This window comes from Podarcis filfolensis, assembly GCF_964270895.1.
Source record: "Podarcis filfolensis genome assembly, chromosome: 6".
Classification (NCBI taxonomy): domain Eukaryota; kingdom Metazoa; phylum Chordata; class Lepidosauria; order Squamata; family Lacertidae; genus Podarcis; species Podarcis filfolensis.
Genome location: NC_139609.1, coordinates 67787557 through 67811569, shown reverse-complemented (window position 1 = coordinate 67811569; position 24013 = coordinate 67787557). Strand labels below are relative to the sequence as shown.

Sequence of the window (24013 nt, the reverse complement as noted above, 5' to 3'; positions counted from 1 at the left end):
AAGCATTGGCATTCTTCACTTATGTTGAGAGCCTATCTGGATAACCTCTCAGTTTCTGCTTGGCAGAGAAAAAATTACTGTATTTCTCAGCAGATCCCTCTGAATAGGGGTCCCATTCCTGAACTCTATTTGGGAATGCACTTGCTAGAGGGTCAAAAGTTATACCAAAATGCAAATGAACTGAGGCGCACAAAAGCCCTTTCTTAGAGCTTGCTCTTAGAAATGCTAGCACTGAGCAATGCAAAATATGAAAGAGCTGCTTGAGAAACCTTTGCAATATAGCTTCGCTACCAATTTAGGACTTAAGATTTCCTTCAGAATAATACTTTAGTTTCCACTAGACTACTTCAATGCTTAATTTCTACAAAAAGAGATGCAGGAGCTCAATCCTGACCAGAAAGGGCCACTTACCCAGTTTTGGGGTGGGCAGTGGTTGAGGCCCATCATGATTCCCCACCCCACCCCACCCCATCGGAGGAGAAAAATTATTTTGGCCTTGCGGCTAAGCATTGGGATCCTCCTCAGATGGCTGCAAGGGATCCTGGAATTCCCTGCCCAATAATTTTGAATTTTTGCCCAATCAGCCTTGGCAGGGGGGGGCGCATTGGCTGAAGACTGCAGCAAGTCTTCACTCTGGTCTGGCATCAAAGGGTAACAGCCGGCTTCGCTGTAGATCAGCAGCATAGCCAGCAGAAGAGCAGCCCATCCACCCCATATGCTGTTCTTGAGGCACCTTATAAAAGACCTTGCTGTGATTCAAATGGTCGCTGTATTTGAATTTGCTTGCAAACAAATCAGGCCTGCTGGTTTTTTCTTTCTTTCTTGCATTCCTCATAAGAATCGCCACAACTTTCCGCAGATAAGGCATTGGGTAGAATCTTTAGTCCAATTCTGGGTGATTTGGTTCATCACCCTGACATCAAGCAGGTGTGATCTCAGGGTACCCTGGTACAGGGGTCTGAGTGGAAGTTTCTGTCCTGAATCCAAGTGGGGAGCCAAAGGGCCTTGGGGCTTCCAGTAGAGGCCTGGGGAGTATCAGCTTAGTTGATCTGTGTCTTGAGCTGGCCCATAATTCAGGCACAACCCTGTACAAAATTCAGCCTTCCCCTGGGAGGCTGATAGTGGATACACAGCCAAAGTCTAAGCCTACCCACATCTGTGATTGAAAAGGTTGTGACCAATTTTTAACCCCATAAAGTTGTGCCAGGATTGTTCCACCTATTATTGCTTACTGCCTTCGCCTGTGGGGTAGGGTACACTGTGAGTGGGTCTGCAACAACTCCCTCAGAGCTAGACACCCTTCCCCAGCATTCTCTCTATTTACTCACTGTTGAGGAATATGCACTCAGAACCTATTCTTACTGCATAAGCTATACTCAGGGTAAAGCTCTGGTACTGAGAACAGAGTTTGGAAGGATCAGATAAGGCTGACACAAGCTCCAACCTCATCTGCAATGGAAAAGTCTACCCTGATTTACTCCATTTTTTAACTAGTCCTGCGTAGGCGATAGCTTGATAAGGCCATTCCTTATAGCAAAACAACTCTATAAGAGTTCTTTATAGGCCACTCTAGAGGCTTTCTGGGCCAACAAATAAATGCTTAGGATGAAGTGTTCTAGCTGCAGCATCAGTGTAATGTCACAAAAGATGACATTATGTTAGCATTGGTGAGTTACTATTTCATTCCCAGCTTTCCCATCAGGGTCCTGCAGCAAATCTTTGGGATGTATTTGCATAATTGCAACCATATACCCATAACCCTCCCCAAAACATTTCATCTAAATTGCTAAATATGGAGAAAGAGTCGTCAAACAAGATTGTGAAGTGCCCTGGCTTAGCTTTTAGACCACCTTTCTGTCCATGGGGCTATTCAAATCTAAATCAGACAAAACAAAACAGGGGAAAATATTTGCACTAAGGTGGGAAAACTTCAGGCTGCAGAATATACTAAGGCTGTGAATCCATTAGCATCTTAAAATGCAGCAAGTTACAGACACTTCAGGTTACAGATGCTTCAGGTTACAGACTCCGCTAACCCAGAAATAGTACCTTGGGTTAAGAACTTTACCTCAGGTGGTAGCAGTGGGAGGCCCCATTAGCTAAAGTGGTACCTCAGGTTAAGAACAGTTTCAAGTTAAGAACAGACCTCCAGAACCAATTAAGTTCTTAACCCGAGGTACCACTGTATAGTCAATGGTCAACATCATGGAAAAAACAGAATGTTATACTAAGAACTTTTTTTGATGCAACGGCTCTAGTTGTCTTGGTGGATACTGCATTTTCACAGCACTTAGAACTGCATTGTCACAGAGTCCCCATGACTTTGTGGGCATCCAAACAATGTATTTCCTCTGCCCCCATTTAACCCCACTTTCTTTGGAAATCCATTATAAAAAACATACAACAACCTGTTGTCAACAACCTGTTTGCAATAGCTGAATGGTCCATTATGTCCCTGTCTGGAAGAACGCTGTATCATTGTTGGGAAAACACAGTTTTCCCTCTGGCCAGCACTATAATTTATAACACAACTGCAGTTTGGAAAGTGTTGTGTGACCGACCAACTGGGACTCTGCCTGGGACATGAATTATGTTGAGTAGCCAAACTCCCTGACAGGACTTGCTCATGTCTTCCTTACTTAAAAATAAAATAAAATATTGCTGGATGAGCACTCCCTTGCTTAATAGCTCCAACGAGAGAATGTTCATGTAATTCTATAAAACTAAAATACCCCCCCCAAGAATATTGGCAAACAATAGCAACGCTACGTTCTGTGTCGCTCCAGAGGACTCCAAATAGAAATAAACTGGTACAGTGGTACCTCAGGTTACATACGCTTCAGGTTACATATGCTTCAGGTTACAGACTCCGCTAACCCAGAAATATTGCTTCAGGTTAAGAACTTTGCTTCAGGATGAGAACAGAAATTGTGCTCCGGCGGCACGGCAGCAGCAGGAGGCCCCATTAGCTAAAGTGGTGCTTCAGGTTAAGAACAGTTTCAGGTTAAGTACGGACCTCCGGAACGAATTAAGCACTTAACCTGAGGTACCACTGTATATGAAAAGAGTCTCTTGTCCATGTTAATGGTCTTTCTTGAAGCTCAGTCCTCTGCCAAAGGTGGGTGGGGGGAATGGGTGTGAGGGGTACGGCTATAAAACCCTTACTCGCTTAACCACATTCAGAGCTGCCTGTTCAGGTTTTTCACCTATTTCTGCTTTTAAAAGAGGAACCTCTTAAAACTCCGCCTGGTCTCCTGGAAAAGCAGCAGGCTAACTGAACTTGTTATTGTTCTAGAGAGCTTCCATGGACCCATATTTAGAACACCTCGATCAATGTTTATTTAAGAGTAAAAGTAAATCGACAGTAGCAAAATGATGACTGCCAGACAGGCCTGCCAGAGTGATTTGTTTGAACCAATGACACACAGCCTGGAACTAATAATAACTCTTGAGGGGCCGGAGAGTGAGAGAGACGAAAACAGATAGCCTCAGCTCAATTTTCTGCCTCTTAGAGGCTATTAGTGGTTCTGCCTAGGAAGCCAAGGGGGAAAAAAGCTATATGGAACCATAAACTCTTCCACAGAACACCACAAATTTGCAGCTAATAAACCTACAGATGCAGTAAGATCAGAAATTGGAGCTGGAAATTTTCTGTTTAGTTTCATACTGTTTCCAGCCCCTTCCAGTAATTCGGAGTGCTGCTGTAACTCTGTGACAGTAGTTGCCCAAGAAAGCAGAAAAAAGGGTCCATAGCACTTCCAGACTTTTTGCTAGGGCGTTATTTCTACATTGCTAGCTGATATTTTCCAATAATTTTGGCCGCTAGTAAGTGCTTTAGTGAGCACCTTTTTTTGGAGTGGGCATGTGCCCACATCTGGGCAGTGCAAATATTATGGGTGAGTGCCACATTCAAAGAGTGCAAAATGTGAGGTATAACTGGGAATGGGGAGAAGGATCATGGAGTTAAACATTACAGAAATTTAGCTCAAGTCAAATCAGCAAGAATCCATTCCGCTTAAAATTTCCCAGGAAATTTCGCATGCAGTTACATGGGAATCTGCTTTGACTCTGAAGTTGTTTTTACATAGCTAAGTTTTAGAAGTTGGTATTCCAGGCTTGCTATCCTGGGATAACAACTCCCCCTTGAATTAAATAATTTTAAAGGATATTTTTGCTACATACTCTCCATAGTGAAGTGGGATCACTCTTATGTCATAATGTGATCAAACTCAGCATGACAGGTGAATTAAGAGTGCCTTGTTCATACAAGAAATTGAAAGAAGTCCCTGTGCTTTCTCAAATAAATTGTTCCCAAAGAAAGATGAAGGTTAGGTTTTGATTGTGGTTTACCTGTATCATCAGCTTTCCCTCTTCATATGGAAAATGAGTCACTGCTGACAGAAATGGTACCATAAATTTAGGGTTTTTTTGCCAGGGAGTGGGACAACTGCTAGTGGTCAGGCTTTGTCCGGACAGAGTATTTAGCTATACGTTGCAACCAGTGAATCCCAGATAGCTTAACACTGAGAGCTCACCCTTTCTCTTAACTCCCCAAACCTGGGATGATCATAGAATGTGACCACACTGTTCTGAGAAGATGTTAGTGTCACTTCATAGGATCAAAACTCAGCTGTCTCCTCAATCCCCCCAGGCCTTCCCCTCACACTAAGCTCCTTTTCTTTAATGCTTCTGGAAAGTGTTTGTTCTCAGCTGTCTGTTCCGTAGCCGAGGAAGCTTCTGGATTCAATATGGTTTCAATTTGGGCTGAATTTATTTAACAAGCTAAAAGTAGGCCTTCGGGAGCTGGACTCTCCTGGGGGGTCCTTCACTATACAGATTCAGGAAGAATTTGTATGAATGAGAGAGAACACCAGGGCTGCAGCTACAGAGGGGGAAAAAACCCCAAGGGGACTAATTCCACATAATTGGGTGATGCTCAGAATGATAAACATAGATTAGGAAACCAAGAGTAGATCTGAATGCACCTTTGCTATGCACCTCTACAATTTATTTACTTATTTTGTATGAATGGTGCTCCCTTTCCATATTGGTAAAATGATAGTATGCCATTAAAGCAACCTCGTGGGCGCTTTTTAATGATGTAATAGCTGTGAATGTTTTACCAGAAACACCCAGAGTGACTTCGTTGGCTAGATGCCAGTATGAATTATGGAAAGTACCATATGAAAGTCTGCAGATTTCTGTGTTGGCAGTAAAGACAAATCCAACTTCATTTTATGGTTTGGAGAGCATTGTGGAATGAATAGGTGAATCTAGAATAGGTTGTACATTAAAGCTGTCCTTTCTAAGACAGCAAGGAGAAGTTGACATTGAAAATGATAGGACAGGAATGAGCAGAAAGACCACGAAGAGCTTTAGGTATTGCTCTGGCTTCCACTGTACTTTCCTCCCTCTCAAAAGCGTGAGATTCCCCCTTCCTCCGAGACAGGAGGACAGTTGCCTTGTACAAATTACAGATCCACAGTATACATTTAAAGCACATGCCACCATTAGCACAAAAGCTGTCAGCAAGGTGATGGAGGCAAGTGATGGAGATGACTGAGCCAAATTGCCCCAGAGACCCATGGCAATTGATTGCCTGTCCTTGTCAAGAGAGTAGAACAACACCTAGCTAAAGGTAGCAGAAACTGGAAATTAACTCTAGGAATAGAAGGGTGGAATTGTGGCAGTTCCAAATGGAATGTCATGCCATTTATACAAAAAGTGGGTAGGGGTCAGGGGATAATGAAGCTTAAACTGATACATGCAAAGCTGTGTCAGAAACTGCACAAATGATAGGGCAGATGATGTGTCAGACTACTGGGAATAACTACAGAATGTGCACATTTGCTAAATCCCTTTAGTTTATCAAGGATTTCTAATGTGACCCTGGTTCACATTTGAAACATAGACATTATGCACCATGAAAGTTCAAACAGCAGTTAATTCTTTTAGACCTTAAAACCATAAGCAAAACAAAAATTACATTCCATGAGCATCTGTCAAATTCTATCAGTTACCAAACAACAAACACATTCTTTCACAGCTCATATCCCGGGGTCAGAAACTATAAAAAGTTTAATCAGATTCACATTCAGTGGCTGGCATTTTATACTCCAGGATATGACCTCTGGAAAGGCCTATTGAACTGTACCTTAAGTGGATGGATTAATCCTGCTCAATTCACAATGCTTAGAAAAACTGGAGAACTGGCACAGGCCAGACAGTCAGAGCAGAATCTACTTCTAGCCTCGTGCATTTCTGGTATTATAGTATGCTTTTTTCCTTTCTCAGATTTCTACCCATGTATCATTACAGTCTTCCTAGACCTGACCCCATTCTCGAATTCCCATTTCCTCCTCATCTTCTTACTCTTATTCCATACACTCATTACTCCAGCTTCCCTCAGTCTCTTGCTAACTCCAGCTCTTAAGAGGAAAGCTGCATTCTTATTTTAGATTTTTTATTATTGATGTTGAAATTGTGAAATTTGATTGTGAATTTTTTAATGTTTTACTTATTGTTTATGGCTACTTTTGTTTTACTGTAATTATGCACGGTTTTTTCATGTTTCACCTCGAGCATGATTTGAACTATGGAAAGACAGCATACAATTAACATTATCTATGTGTGTATGTATGTAAACTTTGGCAACCAAGTTTTGGACTATATATATGTTTTAAAGTTATTATTAAATTAAATTAAATTAAAAACCAACATAAAACTTCAAAAAAAATATTACTACATCATCTATTGATCCCCATGTTTTTTCAATGAGAATAAACATTTCCTACAGAAGGGGGGGGAGGAAAGCTGAAACTTCACCTCAGGTTTCATTTTATATTTGGGTGCAGTGCATTGTCTTTTTATAATATGAACAGATACATCCAATTCCCAACCTGCATGTGCAATTTAGAGGAACAAGCATTACAAGAATATCACACTTAAACAGCTTGTATCTGATACTGTAAAGGGAAAGCTAAGATTAGGAAGAAAATAACGTATCATAAATGATACGTGTCCAGACTGCAATCACTGTCATGTGATGACACTTGATTCCAGCCAAGATACAATTCCCAGGCAATAGAAGCCACGATCTTGAGATCGGTAGGGAATTCTGCCATACCACCCACTTTTTTGTTACATTATATGCTACAGGATTGCTTGCGTAATGGGACTTCAAACTGCATACAAGACTGCTGCCAGGGCTCCAGGCTTTAAATACCTCGAGTGTGCAAGTTTTTCAAAACAGATTAATTGGTTAAAAACAAAATGTTCTCTTTGTCTTCACAGCCAGCTCCCCACAGCTTATTCCTGTACACTGCCAAAGCGCATAGCGCTACTGCCATTCTAATTGAAATAAGTCATAAAACTGATCCATTCAAAAGCTTCTTATCTGACTTATCATCAGGTACACATTTGTGTATGTCTCATTTAGTGGTATGTTTTCAGACCAGAAAAATAACATTGCTACAGAATTAGAGTCTGCGTAAATGGATAATGCTGGCTTTGGACCTAATCAGTGAACTTGAAAATTGACTTTGGGGGGCTTTCTGGTCATTCAACAAAGACGGATTTTCAATTTTAGGTCTTTCTAATTACATAGAATATAAGATTACGGTGATAGAATAAGGTTACTACAGTGGTTGTATTAATATTTATACAGGTTGTTCATTATATTGCAAAAGCATTCCTGTGTCCTGATTGACTAGCTTCAGTCAAGAAATAACAGTGAATTGAGTGCTATTTGTGCTCATGCCTTGCCTATGGGCATCCCTCAGGCTTCTGGTTAGCCACTGTGAGAAAAGGAAGCTGGAATCGATATGCACCTTGGGCCTGATCCATCAGTGGACGTCTTATGTTTTCATGGGTCCTTCTCATCCATGTCAGGCCTCCACAACTTGTAACCCACTGACTTGTCAACCAGCAAGAGGCTTGGTAAACTTCCTGTTGTGGTTGTTGTTGCTGCTTGCCGGAGATGTCAAAAACAGTTTTAGGTGGTCATCTAGGAAGCCACAGGACATGAGTTGTGGGCTACATTCTGCTGCGTGGTTCAAAAACCATGCAAGTTTAGTGTATCCTAAGCAAATCACCTGTCTTTGAAGCAGATATGTAAAACATCAGGAGAAATAATTTGAAAGTATTCACAAACATCTCCCCCCCCCCCAATATTTTCTCGATTAAATACAAAAATAGGAAACTTGAGGAAAATTGAAGAGCCCATATTGAAATGTTCTCTTTGTCAGATTAATGCAAAATTCCTGCACTGGTTTTTTTTTTTAATCATCTAGCCAATTTACACTGCTCCAAATTTCTTGGGTCCAAGATTCAAAGATAACAGTGTTAGTGATGTCAGCATGTTACTGCGTTTGACTGAACTGAACAAACAAACTCATTGAACTTCGTGTTGGAAAAGTCCTCAATTCACAGAACAGCTTCAGGTATTTAAATTAAGAGTGCAATCTGGGAAGCATATTGCTCCCCTGGATATGGTGGCCTGGCCCTTAAATTCTGACCGCTTCTGCATCAAGTGAAAGAAACTGCTGAATGTTTACATACTGTTTATAAATCCTAAAACCTAACTATTGTTTTGTAAATGTTGATGCTTTCCATTTTCAACATCAGTGCCACCTCTTATTTTTTTCAGTTGGTAAAAAACTAGAATAAACTTAAGTGTCTTGGTTTGCAACAATTTGCATCTCGTCTTATAATTCTCGCTTAAATAAAACAAAGACATTTAATGGTATTAACTCAGAGCAGAGTTATTGAAATGAATGGACCTAACCTAATCATCTTCAGTAATGTCAGTGAGTGTACTCTGAGTAAAGCTTAGTTGATTTAATTTAAAAGCTTGTTCTTTTAAATTTCACAAATATAGCAACTAGTGCAATTGTATACATGAAGTAAGCTCCACTGTTTTTAACAGGGCTTATTCCAAGGAATTCAGGGAGGTCAGTGATTCTTTAGCTGTGATACCTGCATCCCAGGGGGTTGGACTAGGTGATCCTTTGGGTCATTTCCACCTCTACAAAATTCCATGATTCTAGGAAAACAGGATTAGACAAATTCATGCAGGATTAGACAAATCCATGTAGGATAATGCTATCAATGGCTACAAACCACAATGGCCGTAAGTCAAGGTTGGTGGCAGTATCCTTTGTAAAGCCACTTGTTGGAACCCGCAAGAGGGGAGAGACTTATTGTGCTTGGGTTCTGTTTGTGAGTTCCCCACAGGTATCTGGCTGGCCACTGTGTGGATAGGATGCTGTTCTAGACAGGCCACTGGCCTGATTCTGCAGCCTCTTCTTATCTTCTTATTGCCCCAGGTTTGTTGAAGAATACTCTGTGCTTCAAAGTACTAAATGCATCTGACTTGACGACAAAGCATTTTGAGGAAGCAAAGTTTCTGTGAATGCAACTGGGTGAAAGTAGACAGGTGAATGAAACAAAGACTGACAGTCTTAGTACTCAGTGAAAAGTTGCACTTGTCATGTTAGCCTATTATGTGACTTTGCTCAGCTTCGTGCCACTTCCTCAAAGTCATCTGAACAGATAACGTACCTTTGATTGCTGATTTCTTGGGCTACTGTCCCTTTTCTTTCTTAGCTCACTTTGAACTTCAGCTGAGAAAAATTAATTCTCAACCAGATTCCCCTATTTTTTTTTTAAATTCAAATCAATATTCTAATTCATTTTTAAACATTTCTGATTATGGATGTTATTACGGTAGATCTTGAGGCTTTTAAACATATGCAAAAGTAGAGAAAGTGTCCCCTCAAAGATAAAGTTCAGAAGCACTATTTGAAAATGTTTCAAATTAAGATTATGACATTTTCTCGAACTTTAAAATAGTGCAAAATTTTAATTTTGCTCTAGTTGCAACATTTCGCCAATGTTTGTAGCATCACGGGAAATAACATTTAGATTAAGGTAAAGGTAAAGGGACCCCTGACCATTAGGTCCAGTCGTGACCGACTCTGGGGTTGGGGCGCTCATCTCGCCTTATTGGCCGAGGGAGCCGGCGTACAGCTTCCGGGTCATGTGGCCAGCATGACTAAGCTGCTTCTGGCGAACCAGAGCAGCGCACGGAAATGCCGTTTACCTTCCCGCCGGAGTGGTGCCTATTTATCTACTTGCACTTTGACGTGCTTTCGAACTGCTAGGTTGGCAGGAGCAGGGACCGAGCAACAGGAGCTCACCCCGTCACGGGGATTCAAACCGCTGACTTTCTGATCAGCAAGTCCTAGGCTCTTTGGGTTAACCCACAGCGCCACCCACGTCACTAACATTTAGATTAAAAACACCCTAAACCAAATGTACCCCAAACATTAATCAGAGGGCATACACATACTCTCCAATATCCCTTAGAAAATAGGGATATTCTATAATTAACCCATTTTGAGCATTTAATACTGTTTTAATATGTCTCAGCATAGCTTACTTCATAAGCCACTTAAATCTGGACTGCAGCCCAACTGAAGTCCTGTTATTGCCAATGATGTGTAATCAGTGCTTTTCTTCTAGGGGAGATGCAGGGGTACGCATACCCCTAAACATTTTGTGAATCTAATTTTGGCCTTACTGAAGGGCAGTATTTCAGTATGAGGAGGAAAATGAGAATACCCCTAAACATATATTTTTTTAAGAAAAAAAGCACGGTGTGTAATAAACTGATAATCACTTGTTTCCACATAACTGGGCTATCAGGATTGGCACAGCTTTTGCTTTGCTCTGCTCCTCTCGATTTTTATTCTCTCAGTTCAGAAAGAGGAAAGTTCGTGTTATGCTTTTGAAAAATGTACCTCGCACACAGTGGAGTGTGCTAAGTTGTTATGACATCCATGATCTTAGATATATCAGTTATTAGAACATCCTTAAGAGGGTGCTGTCTCCTTAAGAATCAACAGTCCATCCCTGCCCCACACAAACGAGCACACCTTGCTTCTGCCTCAGGGAGAACGTTCTGTCCCACTAGGAGAGCCTAACAGCTGAATTGACGGGGCTGAAAGAATAGACACCAGGACAGTGGTGACGCCAAGACTGAAAAGAGGCTAGGAAGAAGCCTTAGGAGTGCAAGTGTTTGGAGCTCATAAAAATAAGGCAGATCACTTTAGCATGAATATACTATCTGGAGGGAGAAGGCAAGTTTCTTCTTGCTTGTTAGACAAAGGGTGAACCCATAGCTATGGTTTGGGGAACCTTCTTCAATCTGAGCGCTCTAATTCCTCTGGGCAATCTTCTGAGGGCCACATGTCCTCTGTGGTGGGCATGCCAGAGCCAAAGATAAGCTGAGAAATGAATGTAAATTCTGTCTTCATACCCTAGGCCATGGGTAGGCAAACTAAGGCCTGGGGGCCGGATCCAGCTCAATTGCCTTCTAAGTCTGGCCCGCGGATGATCAGTGTGTTTTTACATGAGTAGAATGTTTTCTTTTATTTAAAATGCATCTCTGGGTTATTTGTGGGGCCTGCCTGGTGTTTTTATATGAGTAGAATATGTGCTTTTATTTAAAATGCATCTCTGGGTTATTTGTGAAGCATAGGAATTCTTGATTTTTTCCCTTCAAAATATAGTCCAGCTCCCCACAAGGCCTGAGGGACAGTGGACCGGCCCCCTGCTGAAAAAGTTTGCTGACCCCTGCCCTAGGCAAGATTCTCCACATGCTCAAACACACCTCTCTATGCTCCGTCCAGGGAAGCAAGAGGCATTGTCAGAGTTCAAGGACATATTTCAACCTGGCAGAAAAGCTCAAGGAGGCAGCAAAGCATGGCCTGCAGGGGGTGTGGCTGCGGAAGAGCCCCGAGGGCTGGACAGATAAGCTTGAAGGGTATATGCAATGCAACAATATTCATGGCTTGGCCATCAGTTCCTATGGCGGGAAGATCTCTGTTCATTGAACCTGCTATTGTGTGTGTGTGTGTGTAAAGTATGCTATTTTCTTTTATTCCATTTCCCCCTCTTATTGCAATTTTTACTGAAAACCCAAACAAACCCCAAACCCTTTAACAGATGCTTCCTTCTTTTACTTTTCTGGAGAGCCACATTCTCCTCCATTCATCACTGCCTTCAGTCTCATAAAGCTTGGCGTCTCCTTTAGGTTAATTCCCGTGACTATTCCTCTGTTATTTGCACAGCATTTCATATGATAGCTTGAACTCCTGAGATTTAATGTCAGTTTCGGTAAAAGCCCCAGCAAGCCGTTTCAAAAACATGCTCATATCAATCAGCTTCCCGGAATAAAGCCTGGCTCTGTGCCCTTGGGGTGCCCTTGGGGTGCTTCGGTTTCTCCTTTGCATGCCTGCATTGTGTCTTCTATCCCTAGGTGAACTGGCTAGGCTCCCTAATGACTTCCAAAGGAAATCTGCCAAACCGCACAAAAGAGAATGAACACGGAGGTTTCCTTATTTCTTCCTGTAATCTCTCAGGAGAGGAGATGACTTGGTGGCAACACCAGGGATTGCTAGAGGGGGAGATGGCTTGCCAATTAGTTGCACAAGAGCAATGGGTGGTGGGAAAGGGACCTCACTGCAGCTTGGCTGCAAGTCAAGCATTCACCACTGCCGCCATGTTCCAGCACCTGCTTCATTCACAACTTGTGGGATGTGGACCCTTTTAAAATGTGCAATATGTATCCCTCCCAGGTAAAGAGCAATGCCAAACCACATATTCTTTACAGGCAACCAGGGTGCTTCAAGACAGGAGTCTGCACTATGTGTTAGCAATGTACCTAGCAACACCCCTGTCCCTTAGGGATGATTATCTCAGCGCTCTGTGCCCTCAAACTGAGGACAGCTGTGGTCTGAACCACTGAGCCTAGGGCTTGCCGATCAGAAGGTCGGCAGTTTGAATCACCGCGACAGGGTGAGCTCCCATTGTTCGGTCCCAGCTCCTGCCAACCTAGCAGTTCGAAAGCACGCCAAAGTGCAAGTAGATAAATAGGTATCGCTCCAGCGGGAAAGTTAACGGTGTTTGCGTGCACTGCTCTGGTTTTGCCAGAAGCAGCTTAGTCATGCTGGCCACATGACCTGGAAAAACTGTCTGCGGACAAACATCAGCTCCCTTGGCCAGTAAAGTGAGATGAGCACCACAACACCAGAGTCGTTCACGACTGGACTTAACTGCTATGGGTCTTTTACCTTTTTAATCACATAGAAATAGTGGAGAACATAGAGAGAGCCCTGTCAGATCAGGCCCAATGCCCATCTAGTCCAACAGCCTGGTCTCACTGTGGCTAAATAGATACAGTGGTACCTCGGGTTAAGAACTGAATTCGTTCCAGAGGTCCGTTCTTAACCTGAAACTGTTCTTAACCTGAAGCACCACTTTAGCTAATGGGGCCTCCCACTGCTGCTGCGACGTCGGAGCACAATTTCTGTTCTCATCCTGAAGCAAAGTTCTTAACCTGAGGTACTATTTCTGGGTTAGCAGATTCTGTAACCTGAAGCATCGGTACCTATGGAAAGCTGGACAGGACTGCAAGAACATTCTCCCCAATTGTAGTTCCCTGCAACTAGTATTCAGAAGCCTACTTCCCCTGACAGTGGAGGTAGAACATAGTCATAATGGCAGGTAGCTATAGCTGTATCCTTCATGAATTTGTCTAATCCAGGTTGCTCATCGTCTTAGCTCCAAGGCTTGGAGCATTTCCATATAAACACTTTTCCCGCCCTCCTCCTTAGTATATCTTCTTTGCTTGTGATTTTTGCTATGAAATATTTGGTTGGTTTTCATGTTACAATGCCTAGTAATAAAAGGAGAACATGAATATAATGGGAATATTGGAGACACAGTGGATCAGTAGGATACAGTTATCCATGGACATAAAATCCAAGGAAGCCTTAGGAGAAAGAACTTCACCCACAGTCATAGAATCGTGATGGATAGAGTTCTAAGCTAAAGTAATACAGTGCTGGGGTTATGCTCTTGCGCCTCCCCCCCCCCCCGCCCCGATCCAAAATTCTAGTGATGATCTTGAGATAGACAGAAATCAGACAGGCAGCCAAAAGGGAAAATATTGTGATAATGGGTGCCAAAGATCATCACCACCTTTGGGCAAATCTATGTGCAGGTTATGACAAACCAGGGGGCAAGGAGGCAAGGTATGGTGGATGACTGTTTTTAGCATCAGAGGAAAATTTAAAATGAATACAATGTAAAATTGATAAAGGAAAGCAAAGAAGGAATTTAAGGAGCAAATTACTAATGACACAAAGCAATTAACAAACCTTCCTTCTTAAGTAATGGGAGAAGTAAGGAAACAACCAACCAACCAACCAACCAACCAGGGGCAGTAAGACTTTTAGATGGCAACCAAGACGTGAAAGGAACACTGGGCAATGGTACAGAGGCTAAATGAATTTCTTCTCTGTGCTGGCCTTTCATGTAATTGGAAGATGTTGGAGATGCCCACATATGCACCATTGTATTCAGAGAGGGGATCTAAGGAGATATGTCCAGCAGAGGTGAACAAGGTTTAGAGCTAATTTAAAAATTGCAAATTAGAAAATCTCTTTTTCTCTCCTTAGTTGTTGTTCTTTATATGACTTGATTCTGTTGTTAAAGCAAACTGGGTAACTAGAAAGGTCTATGGACAACTGAGGCCAGATGGCATTTATTTTAAAAGTCTTAAATATCTCAAATACTAAATTGCTGATCTTTTAAGAAAAGTATACAACATCATGAAAATCACCCTCTTTACCAGAAGATTGGAAGGCAGCCAAAGTTAACACCGTTTTTTTGTTTTGTTTTTTAATTCATCCTAAGGGGATCTGGAAAATTACTGATCTGTCAGCGTAACTTCTGTTCCAGGTAAATTGGAAGAAATTATTAAAGTCAGAATTGTTAAACACATTAACAAGCCTTGCTGAGGAAAATCAACATGGCGTCCACAAAAGGCAGTCCTGCCCAACTACCTTTCAGAACTGTCAGTGTGCATGTAGATAGGGCTGACCTGGTGGACATGATGTGGCTGGATTTTGTTTTGGGGAAGCTCTGTACTGAAGGCCCCTCTGTAAATTAAAGAGTCATGGAGTTTGAGGAATGGTTAAAGAACAGGAAGCAGAGGGTTGGAATAAATGGTTTGCTTACAAAATGGAGAACAGTAAGAAGCAAACAATGGAGTCTCCCAAGGAACTGTACTGGGACCAGTGTGTCCACTCATATCACTGCCTGCATATGTGAACTGGGCCAATTCACTGTGATAGCAATATGTCCCCTTACCATATTGATAGAAATCACTGAATTTGAGCACCTACAAGTCTTCTGAATTTCAGAAGCGCAATCCTAGCAATATTATAATGACCACTGAAATGAGTGGCAATCACAGACACTGTGCTGATCCACATTTTTGAGGAAGTGTTTACACATAATAATAAAGAAATATGAAATACAGGGATATTTAAAAAATATAACAATGTATCACACAAGGAACCTTTGCATCTTAGACATTATTTTCTTTGTGACTTTTATAAACACCAGAATTTGGCTCTGCATTAATAAAAAATATATGGAACAATGGTGTGAAATGTTGTTGTTGTTATTATACACCCTTTACCCTAAGGTCCCAGAGTAGGTTACAACAATTTAAAATACAATGTTGTGGCTAAGTATAAGGGTTCCCCCATTGCACTATGGTATAAGTAATGCTCTTGGATTGTCCTTGCTTTGATTTGATGGGACTGAACTGAAGCACAGATACCACCATCTTTAGGACTTTCAGTCTAAAGATTTTTTTCTGATGAAAGTCATACGACGTAAATAACACTGCTGTCAACACACACACAAACAAATTGTCTTCTGGGCGCTATACATTTTGACACCCCAAGCGGCTGTATAGTGCGATCCAAGAACTTCACTCAAAGATATATTTTGAAATGTTACACATGATGTGCACAGACTTAATCATGTGCATAGTACATTTTCCTGCCATACAAGGAAGAGACTGTAGCCTACAAGTCTGGATCAGACTGTTACTATTAATGCTTGATGTTTTTTATTATTATTTTTATGTGTGTTGGAAGCTGCCCAGAGTGGCTGGGGCAACCCAGCCAGATGGGTGGGTGGGGTATATTCTTCTTCTTCTTCTTCTTCTTCTTCTTCTTCTTCTTCTTCTTCTTCTTCTTATTCTTATTCTTATCTTTCTCCCCTTCCTAAATGGAGGCTCTAGGAATGGAGCATATTATATATACTATTGTCTGGAAAACATATTTTCTCATATTGCCTCTTCCTAATTCCTAGCTCAGAGCTTCTGGGGATAACAGACATCCTTGGCAGAATTTCACATCTTGGTGGCAGCTTTATCTCCTTGAATGACACTTTTATGCTGGGATAGAGTTTCGCTCTCTTTTACTGGCTCTTTCCCCATTTTGTCCTTCTTGTTCTTTTGGCAGTTTGATTCCATCATTAAAATCAAGAACTGTTTTACTGGAGTGGATGCAAAGGTCTCTGGACAACTAAGGGCAAGAGCCTCTTAGTTTCATGTTTGGAATGCTGATTTATCTTGTTTGTTATTTTTTACTAGGCCATCATATAAAAAAGAAAGCTGTTTCCACCATAGTAGTTAGGCAAGGCCCCATTGGTCTGTCCCACCACACCAGCTGCTCTTGCACCTCAATGGTCCAGCAACTTATCAGGGCAGGCTATTGTAGTGGGCACTTCCCAAGCCATGACAGAATATATTTACCTGAAAAGGATGGTACTGTGATGGCCAACCTCAGAATCTTCACTGAGAGACTGAAGTTATTTACATCATTTCTAGCAGGGATAAGGTGGAAATAATGCAAATAGCATCAGTTTCCTTCTGGCGATTCTGAGACTGATAGTTCCAGGTTCCTTTCACACAACCTGTTCCTTGAGCATTAATCCTGAGGTGTTTGCATGGAGATAAGACAACTGTGGATAATTACTGAGCATTCATTCTGATCTGTTTGCGGGGAGGTTACATGATGCTGCATCAAGCAACACTGCCCAGCACATTTCTCCATCTCTTTCCTTAGTGCATAAAGCCCATGACCTGACCCAGATAGGCTTCCAGGCCCTTAGAGAGCAGGAGAAGTGGTAGGTAGCAGCAGAGCATGCCTTGTGAGCACCCAGCCAGGTATTTTTTGCAAGCATTCAAACACAGGGCTAGCAAAAACCTCAGTTTAAATACCTACAAAGGCTCAGTCTCTCTTAGGAAAGCAGCAGGATGCTTATTCACGTCTACTCCAATCCCCCCTTCCCCACAACTTCGTAGGCCCTCTGGATGTAAGAAAGTCTATTATGTAGCTTTGCCTGGAAAAGTTTCACCACTGACTTATTGAACTTTTCTGATTCCTCCAGTGCTGATAATATATCCAGAAAAAAGAGGCACGAGTGCCAGAAAGGTATGGCATAGCCATTTCCTAGCTCAGCTCTAGGCAGGAGCATAGGAAGGGGGTGAGGGTGGTGCGGTCTGCCCTGGGCGTCATCCTTGAGGGGGGTGACAGAATGGCAGCACTTACCGCAGGGCCTGGCCTGCAGCGCGCCTGAGCCATGTGTCTCTCCTGGGAGTGATGCGGTGGCTCAGGGCCCTGCACTGCCTGAAATGGCAGCATGGGGCTTGCATTCGCCAGGCAGACTCCATGGGCAGCTCGCCACACCGCCCCCCTGGGTGGATCGCTGCGCCGCGCCACGGCATAGATCACCATGGCGCTCCCGTGCATGGATCGCCATGGTGCCCTCATGCACAGCTCACCCTGCCCCTGTGGGCGGGTTGCCTGGCCCCCGCCGCTCCAGGTGTCGGAGCAGCTAGCTATGCCCCTGGCTCTAGGATGGAATAGTTGAAGAGATCAAGCCTTTCTAGATCCTCTTGCAGAGAGATGGAACGAATACACAGAGCGTGACTATCCCACTCTTTCAGGATGGGTGATTTAGTGCTAGGTACAAAGGAAAAGGAAACAACTTACAGAGTTTCCAAGCTGTGGAGTCCTTCAAAGCCGTGGGTTCCGAGGCTGCGGATGTGGTTATTATGCAGGTGTCTGCAGAGAGAAAGGAGATCCTTAGATTCCCAACATCAGCAAACAGATTTTTTTTTTCCATTTCGTTGCCTAGAGAAGCACTGAAAGCTAAATGCTGCCAAGGGCAAGGTGACCCTAGACAAGTGTTCACGAGTTCCCAAAGCACTTATGAACATGGCAGACAACTGAATATATTCAAAATTAATAGGGATCATTGGAAGGGAGCACACTCAGTTGTTATCTGTATGCAATAGGCCCCAGTCATCATGACTACTGACGGGGGAGACTCCCCTATCTGGTTTCAGATTGTGTGCTCATAAAATTAGATAATCTGTACTGAATTTGGATGGGGTCCAAACTGGCTAATTTTCAAGCTCTCCCCATACCCTACTCAGACAATGTTGCCGTCATGCTTCTGATGATGTTACATGGGACATAATCAAACTTGGAGGTCTCCTCACTCCCATCTCCTTTGCATGCCTCCCCACCCCCCACAAAGGCTCAATAACTTTTCTGTCCAGATATTCACATTTCGAAATATGACAACTCTACCTCCCCACTGCCCAGAGATAGCAGGCTTAAGGTGAACCACAGAGATCTAGTGGTCAATGGCAATCCCGGGGCTTTGGAAAATTATTATTATTATTATTATTATTATTATTATTATTATTATTATTATCTTTCTCCCCTTCCTAAATGGAGGCTCTAGGAATGGAGCATATTATATATACCTGAGGATGTTGGACCCCCCCTCAAGGAGAGGATGTGGGAGATTAGCAGACAAACCTAACAAATGCATATTCTTGCTAGTTAGCATGAGAAGGGGCTAATACCCCTTCTTTGCTGATAGGCAGACACTTGGATCATAGAAATACAATTGGTAAAGAGGACTCTGTGAGATGTAATTTCCTCTCTTCTCCTGGAGAGGAAGGAACGTATAGGACTTCTGATCCCTCTCCCTTTGACCACCGTTGCCTGCTGAAATGCCTCCACTTGCTCCAGCTTTAGGCACATGCCTGAAGCTGGTTATACTGTAAATATAAGTATTTTGCCGGCATAGTTTTTACTTCCGCCATTGCTTTGAACCAATGCAAGATGATAATTTAATTCTATTTTTAAACTTTGTTGTCTGGTTTTTTGTTAAGTGGAGTAAGAAGGGGAAAGCCAGCTTACTTTGTAGATGGGCTCAAAATCCTTCCTCAAAATCCTCTCCTACTCATTAAAACCCAACCCACAAAGGAAGCGTAGAGAGAAAAATTTGTCACTTTTAAGGGTCCAGAGCAGCCATGAGATCATTTCTGGTACGCTGGAATTTTAGCTGGCAATAGATGTCATTACAGAGCAAAAAGAGGTGGCCAACTCACTAAGGAATATTTTTAGATAAGCTCATGGCCATTATATTCTTTATGATGGAACAGAGACATATTATCCTGGTCTGAAACAGCAAGCAATGTTTTGGGCAGTGACGTGATGTAACGCAGCCCCCAGGGAGATTCCATCCAGCAGCAGGTGAAATCAATGGCACCTTAATTATTTGTGTTTGGTCTGGTGTCAGTGAAAAAAGAAATCCCATTCCAACTGGTCTCCGGTACTGGAGGTTTGGCAGAGAGCACAGAGTTCCATGGTAAAAGCAGCTTGAATTTACAAGGAACAGAGTAAACATGTGGTGGATAAATGGAAGTCTATGACATCCCTGGATGTTTCTGATGAGCACTTAGAGTGTTTGCTCTTTTGCAGAAAAAGAATACTGCTTGCCTTTCTAAAGCAAGTGGGAAACAGGGAAAAGCAGATGCTTGAGAGAAAACTTGGATCCAGTCTAACTTTCAACGGAGAAGATCGATTTCATTCAAAAACTAAATCAGGAGATTAGAGCATAAAACAGTTATTCCTCCCTGACTGTAGGAAAGCAAACCCCCCCCCCCCATATCCAGATGGTTTCCTCTATCAAATTTTATGGTGCATTTCTAGATCAGGCTGCCCTGACATCACCTTGGACCTTTACACAAAGATGACACCTGCAGTTTAAGTTGCTCTGAAGGCTGGATCCCCGGCTTGGCAATCCAGAGTTCAAATATATTATAACTAGTAACACATGACATATTGCCATATTTGAAACAGTACCAAAAACTTGCACACAAGCAATTGGAAAGCTTTGATTCACCTTTCGTACCTTTGATTAATTAGCAACAGGAATGGTTCTAAGTTAAATAAAGGCAAAAATGCATCTAGCAGACATAACACTTGAGTAGAATAGGTTTCCATCTGGGGAACACATTCACTCTGAACTCCACGCTCAGGTATTGAGCAAGGACCAAACACACATGAAATCTTACTTGCCCAAGCTCACTTGATCAGGGAAGGAGGAAAAGTAGGGGCAGGGGCAGGCCAGAGGCAAGTAAACAGGAAAAAACGAACCAATAAAAAAAGGACCTGGTCAGGAGAAAAGTCTGCTCCAAGTATGAAGAAAGTGCAAGGTGTTCAGGTTTGGACTACAGTGGGGCAACGTGAATAAGGAAAATGTGGGTTTTTAGCAATTTTACATGATGGCATGAGTGAGCCCATTGTCTTGCGTCCCCACAAACTAATCAGATTGAATGTTCAACAAACAAGTTGTCTGGAAGTGCCCTTCGTCCCAACACAGGAGTAAGTGGGAATAAGGTTGTAGTCCTAGACACACTTTGTTGCTGTTTAGTTATTTGGTTGTGCCCAACTCTTCATGACCCCATGGACCAGAGCACGCCAGGCACTCCTGTCTTCCACTGCCTCCCGCAGTTTAGTCAAACTCATGTTGGTAGCTTCGAGAACACTGTCCAACCATCTTGTCCTCTATCGTCCCCTTCTCCTTGTGCCCTCCATCTTTCCCAACATCAGGGTCTTTTCCAGGGAGTCTTCTCTTCTCATTGGGTGGCCAAAGTATTGGAGCCTCAGCTTCACGACCTATCCTTCCAGTGAGCACTCAGGGCTGATTTCCTTAAGAATGGATAGGTTTGATCTTCTTGCAGTCCACGGGACTTACCTGGGAGTAAGTCTCAGTGACCTTAATAGAACTTAGGGCTCATCCAGACTTCCTTTCGTGCTGCATTTCTAAACACAGATTGACACTTTAAAGCGCCATGTCTGAGAGCTCCCCTCCTCCCTAGGGCTTTCCCCACAAAAACTTGCTCTTTACCACTGAATTGGGAGCAAAAGGCAGAGAAGGTGGCAGGGCAAAAAAGAAAGCGCTCAGACATCATACTTAATTTTAGATACATCATGCAATTACATTGTATAATTACATCATACTGAATTTTAGATAAAATACTACTTGGGGTGAGGGGGATGACGACACACAAGCATAGTATAACCAGGGAAACAGCTAAGTTTCTAAACTGGAAAACTTAGATGTTGAATGGCAGTTGTACCATCACACAAACAGAGTCATAACTTTATAGGAGAACCAGAAAGATACAAAGGTCAAGCTGTTCTGGCTTAAGTTTGGCCTGGAATGTTTTGTTCTGTTTTGAAATGGAGCAAACCATGAACATTCTAGTCCCCACAGAAGAGTTTTATACTCTTATGAGCATCTGAAATGCTGGAGCTCTCATGGAAAATGGAACCCAATCTTTGTCATCAGCTCCGTAGGAACATAAACAAAAGGGAGTTTGACTCACAGTCCAAGTTGGGATGGTAAATATTTGAGGAGAGGAACTCCTCTTCCATTCTTCCATCCTCTCATCCATGTTAAATAAATTACTTTAGCAAGTGGAATCACAGTTGCTCCAGTGCCTGCCAAACTGTTCCCTGCTCACACAGAGCCATTTCTCCTAGTAATTCACAGATGGTTTGACAATTGCAGAAGTGGTGCTTTGACAAAATGAAGACACAGTTCTATAATTCTTCCTTTCATTCAGGTTTCTAGAGAAATCAATGACCATATTTCCTCTGATGAATCAATGACAAACAGAATGAAGCTATTTTACAATATGTATAACATATCAGAATCCAGGAAAAGAAGGAGAGTTGGGATCATTCCAAAAAGGAAGCAACTTTCAGAATAGCACTGTCTTGAATTCCTTTGTTTAAAATAAAAATCCAGATCAAACACTTTATTTTATTTTCTGCAAAGCAATTCAGAACATTAATGCCAGCTAATGGCATGTAGGAAGAAACACACATAATGTGATGATTACTGCATCGTGTTCCTAAGCATCACAGGGGAAAACTTGGAATAGGGATATAGCCAGTGTATGCAAGAATGACAACTAATGCTACATTCTGTGTACAAATACATAATTTCCAAAAAATGCTGGTGTATACTGCTGCTTTCCCTTTTAAAATATGAAGCAGAGGTCCAATCCTTTATTGGCTGTGACTCCCACGTAGGGAAATCCACTCATTTAGGTCACAGCCACACTTCCACAGTTATGGCTTTTCCCAACGAACCATGGGAACTGAAGTTTAAAGGTAAAGGGAAAGGGACCCCTGACCATTAGGTCCAGTCGTGACCGACTCTGGTGTTGCGGTGCTCATCTCGCTTTATTGGCCAAGGGAGCCGGCGTTTGTCCGCAGACAACTTCCGGGTCATGTGGCCAGCATGACTAACCCACTGGAGCAGTACCTATTTATCTACTTGCACTTTGACGTGCTTTCGAACTGAAGTTTAGCCCCCTCTAAACAGCAATTTCCAGCACCCATAACAAACATCAGGTGCCTCCCCAAAATAATCCTGCAGAATCTGATTTCTATGTTCACTTGTGCTGAGTACAGAATCCCTGTCTTTTCCCATTATAATCCCACTTGACCCACTTAAAGATCTCTTCTCAGAATAGATTGGAAACAATCAGTATTTTTCCCTTTTCTTTTAAAATCTCATTTTTCTATATTTTTTCCTGCTGACAGAATCCCCCCCCCCCCCGACAGGGATTTAGTCAACCTCACAGACAGAAAGAGCACAGATTTCTTCTTTTAGCTTCTGGGTGTCAAATTTGTGTTGAAAATAGGAGGAATTTTGTTTTGATGTCTATCTGCTCCAGTGATGGAAATAAACAGGGGGGTACAACCCCCCCAATAACAGTTGTGACTTGTTATCAGTCTGCTCTGAATTCCCTTTTCTCTTATATCAATCTGCTCAGAATTTCAGATGTCCTTGAAGCCCACCAGTGCCTCGCTTTCCTTAAAAAAACTAAATAAATGCTTTAACTTTGGCTGCAAAAAGTTAAATTTTTTTTGCAAAGTTCAAAAACAAAATAAAACACTTCTCTGGATTGTGCTCATATGTTTTCCTTCCCTAATGTTAGAAATCTAGGAATCCTTGGAAAGATGAAATGATGCTTTGTCTTTTCCATCTTGGGCTAGATTGTAGGTGTTTCGACTTCCCTTGGCGAGTCTCCTAAACACTGAGGTTATTAAGCACGTTTTCTCCCTTGCAGCAGTGATGTGTAAAATCTCACTGTACATAAAGCCGTAACTTCCAGACATGATAGAAGGAGAAAGGATGATTTCTGCGGTTATGTTAATGTATAGAATGCAGATCTATACATTACAGGACGTTTCCTTGTGCAGAAAGTATCCCGCATCCCCCATTACAAACCTATGCGAGAAACGGATGGGAACTGGTGTACAGAATTCCTTAGTGGGGATATAATTTATTAGCAGAGGCTGATGCCCCTAACTTGTTCCAGATTGAAGCTTGTATATTTTCATGTTGGCTCTTTCCGCCATCAGCAGATGATCAGCCATTTCGCTCCCACAGGCCCAAGGTGTGCGCAGCAGGAAAGAGCATTGCTGCACCTGGGAAGGTCATGTCCTTAGCTATGAAACTGCTGATCAGGGGTATCCAGAAGTATTAATCAGGCTGTAAATGACATCTTCCCCAGTACCCCTCCACAGCTGTTCTTTGGCCCCCTCCCAAAGGTGGCTATTTCATTAGCTCCCAGATTAGAAAGTTTACGGCAGTGACAAGCCCTTCTTCTGCCTCCACATGCCTGTTTCTTAACCAAATCTCTTACACACTTACACACACACACACACACACCAAATGGGCCAAATCAGATGCTACT

General features: G+C 42.4%; 1 protein-coding gene across 1 annotated transcript in view; it reads right to left on the bottom strand.

Annotated features, from left to right (window-relative positions):
• LGR6 (leucine rich repeat containing G protein-coupled receptor 6) overlaps window positions 1-24013 on the bottom strand; it is a 142091-nt gene that overhangs the window by 28901 nt on the left and 89177 nt on the right. The window contains exon 6 of the mRNA XM_083617385.1: window positions 17925-17996. Coding sequence (XP_083473511.1) covers window positions 17925-17996 — 72 coding nt within the window. The remainder of the gene's footprint in view (window positions 1-17924; window positions 17997-24013) is intronic.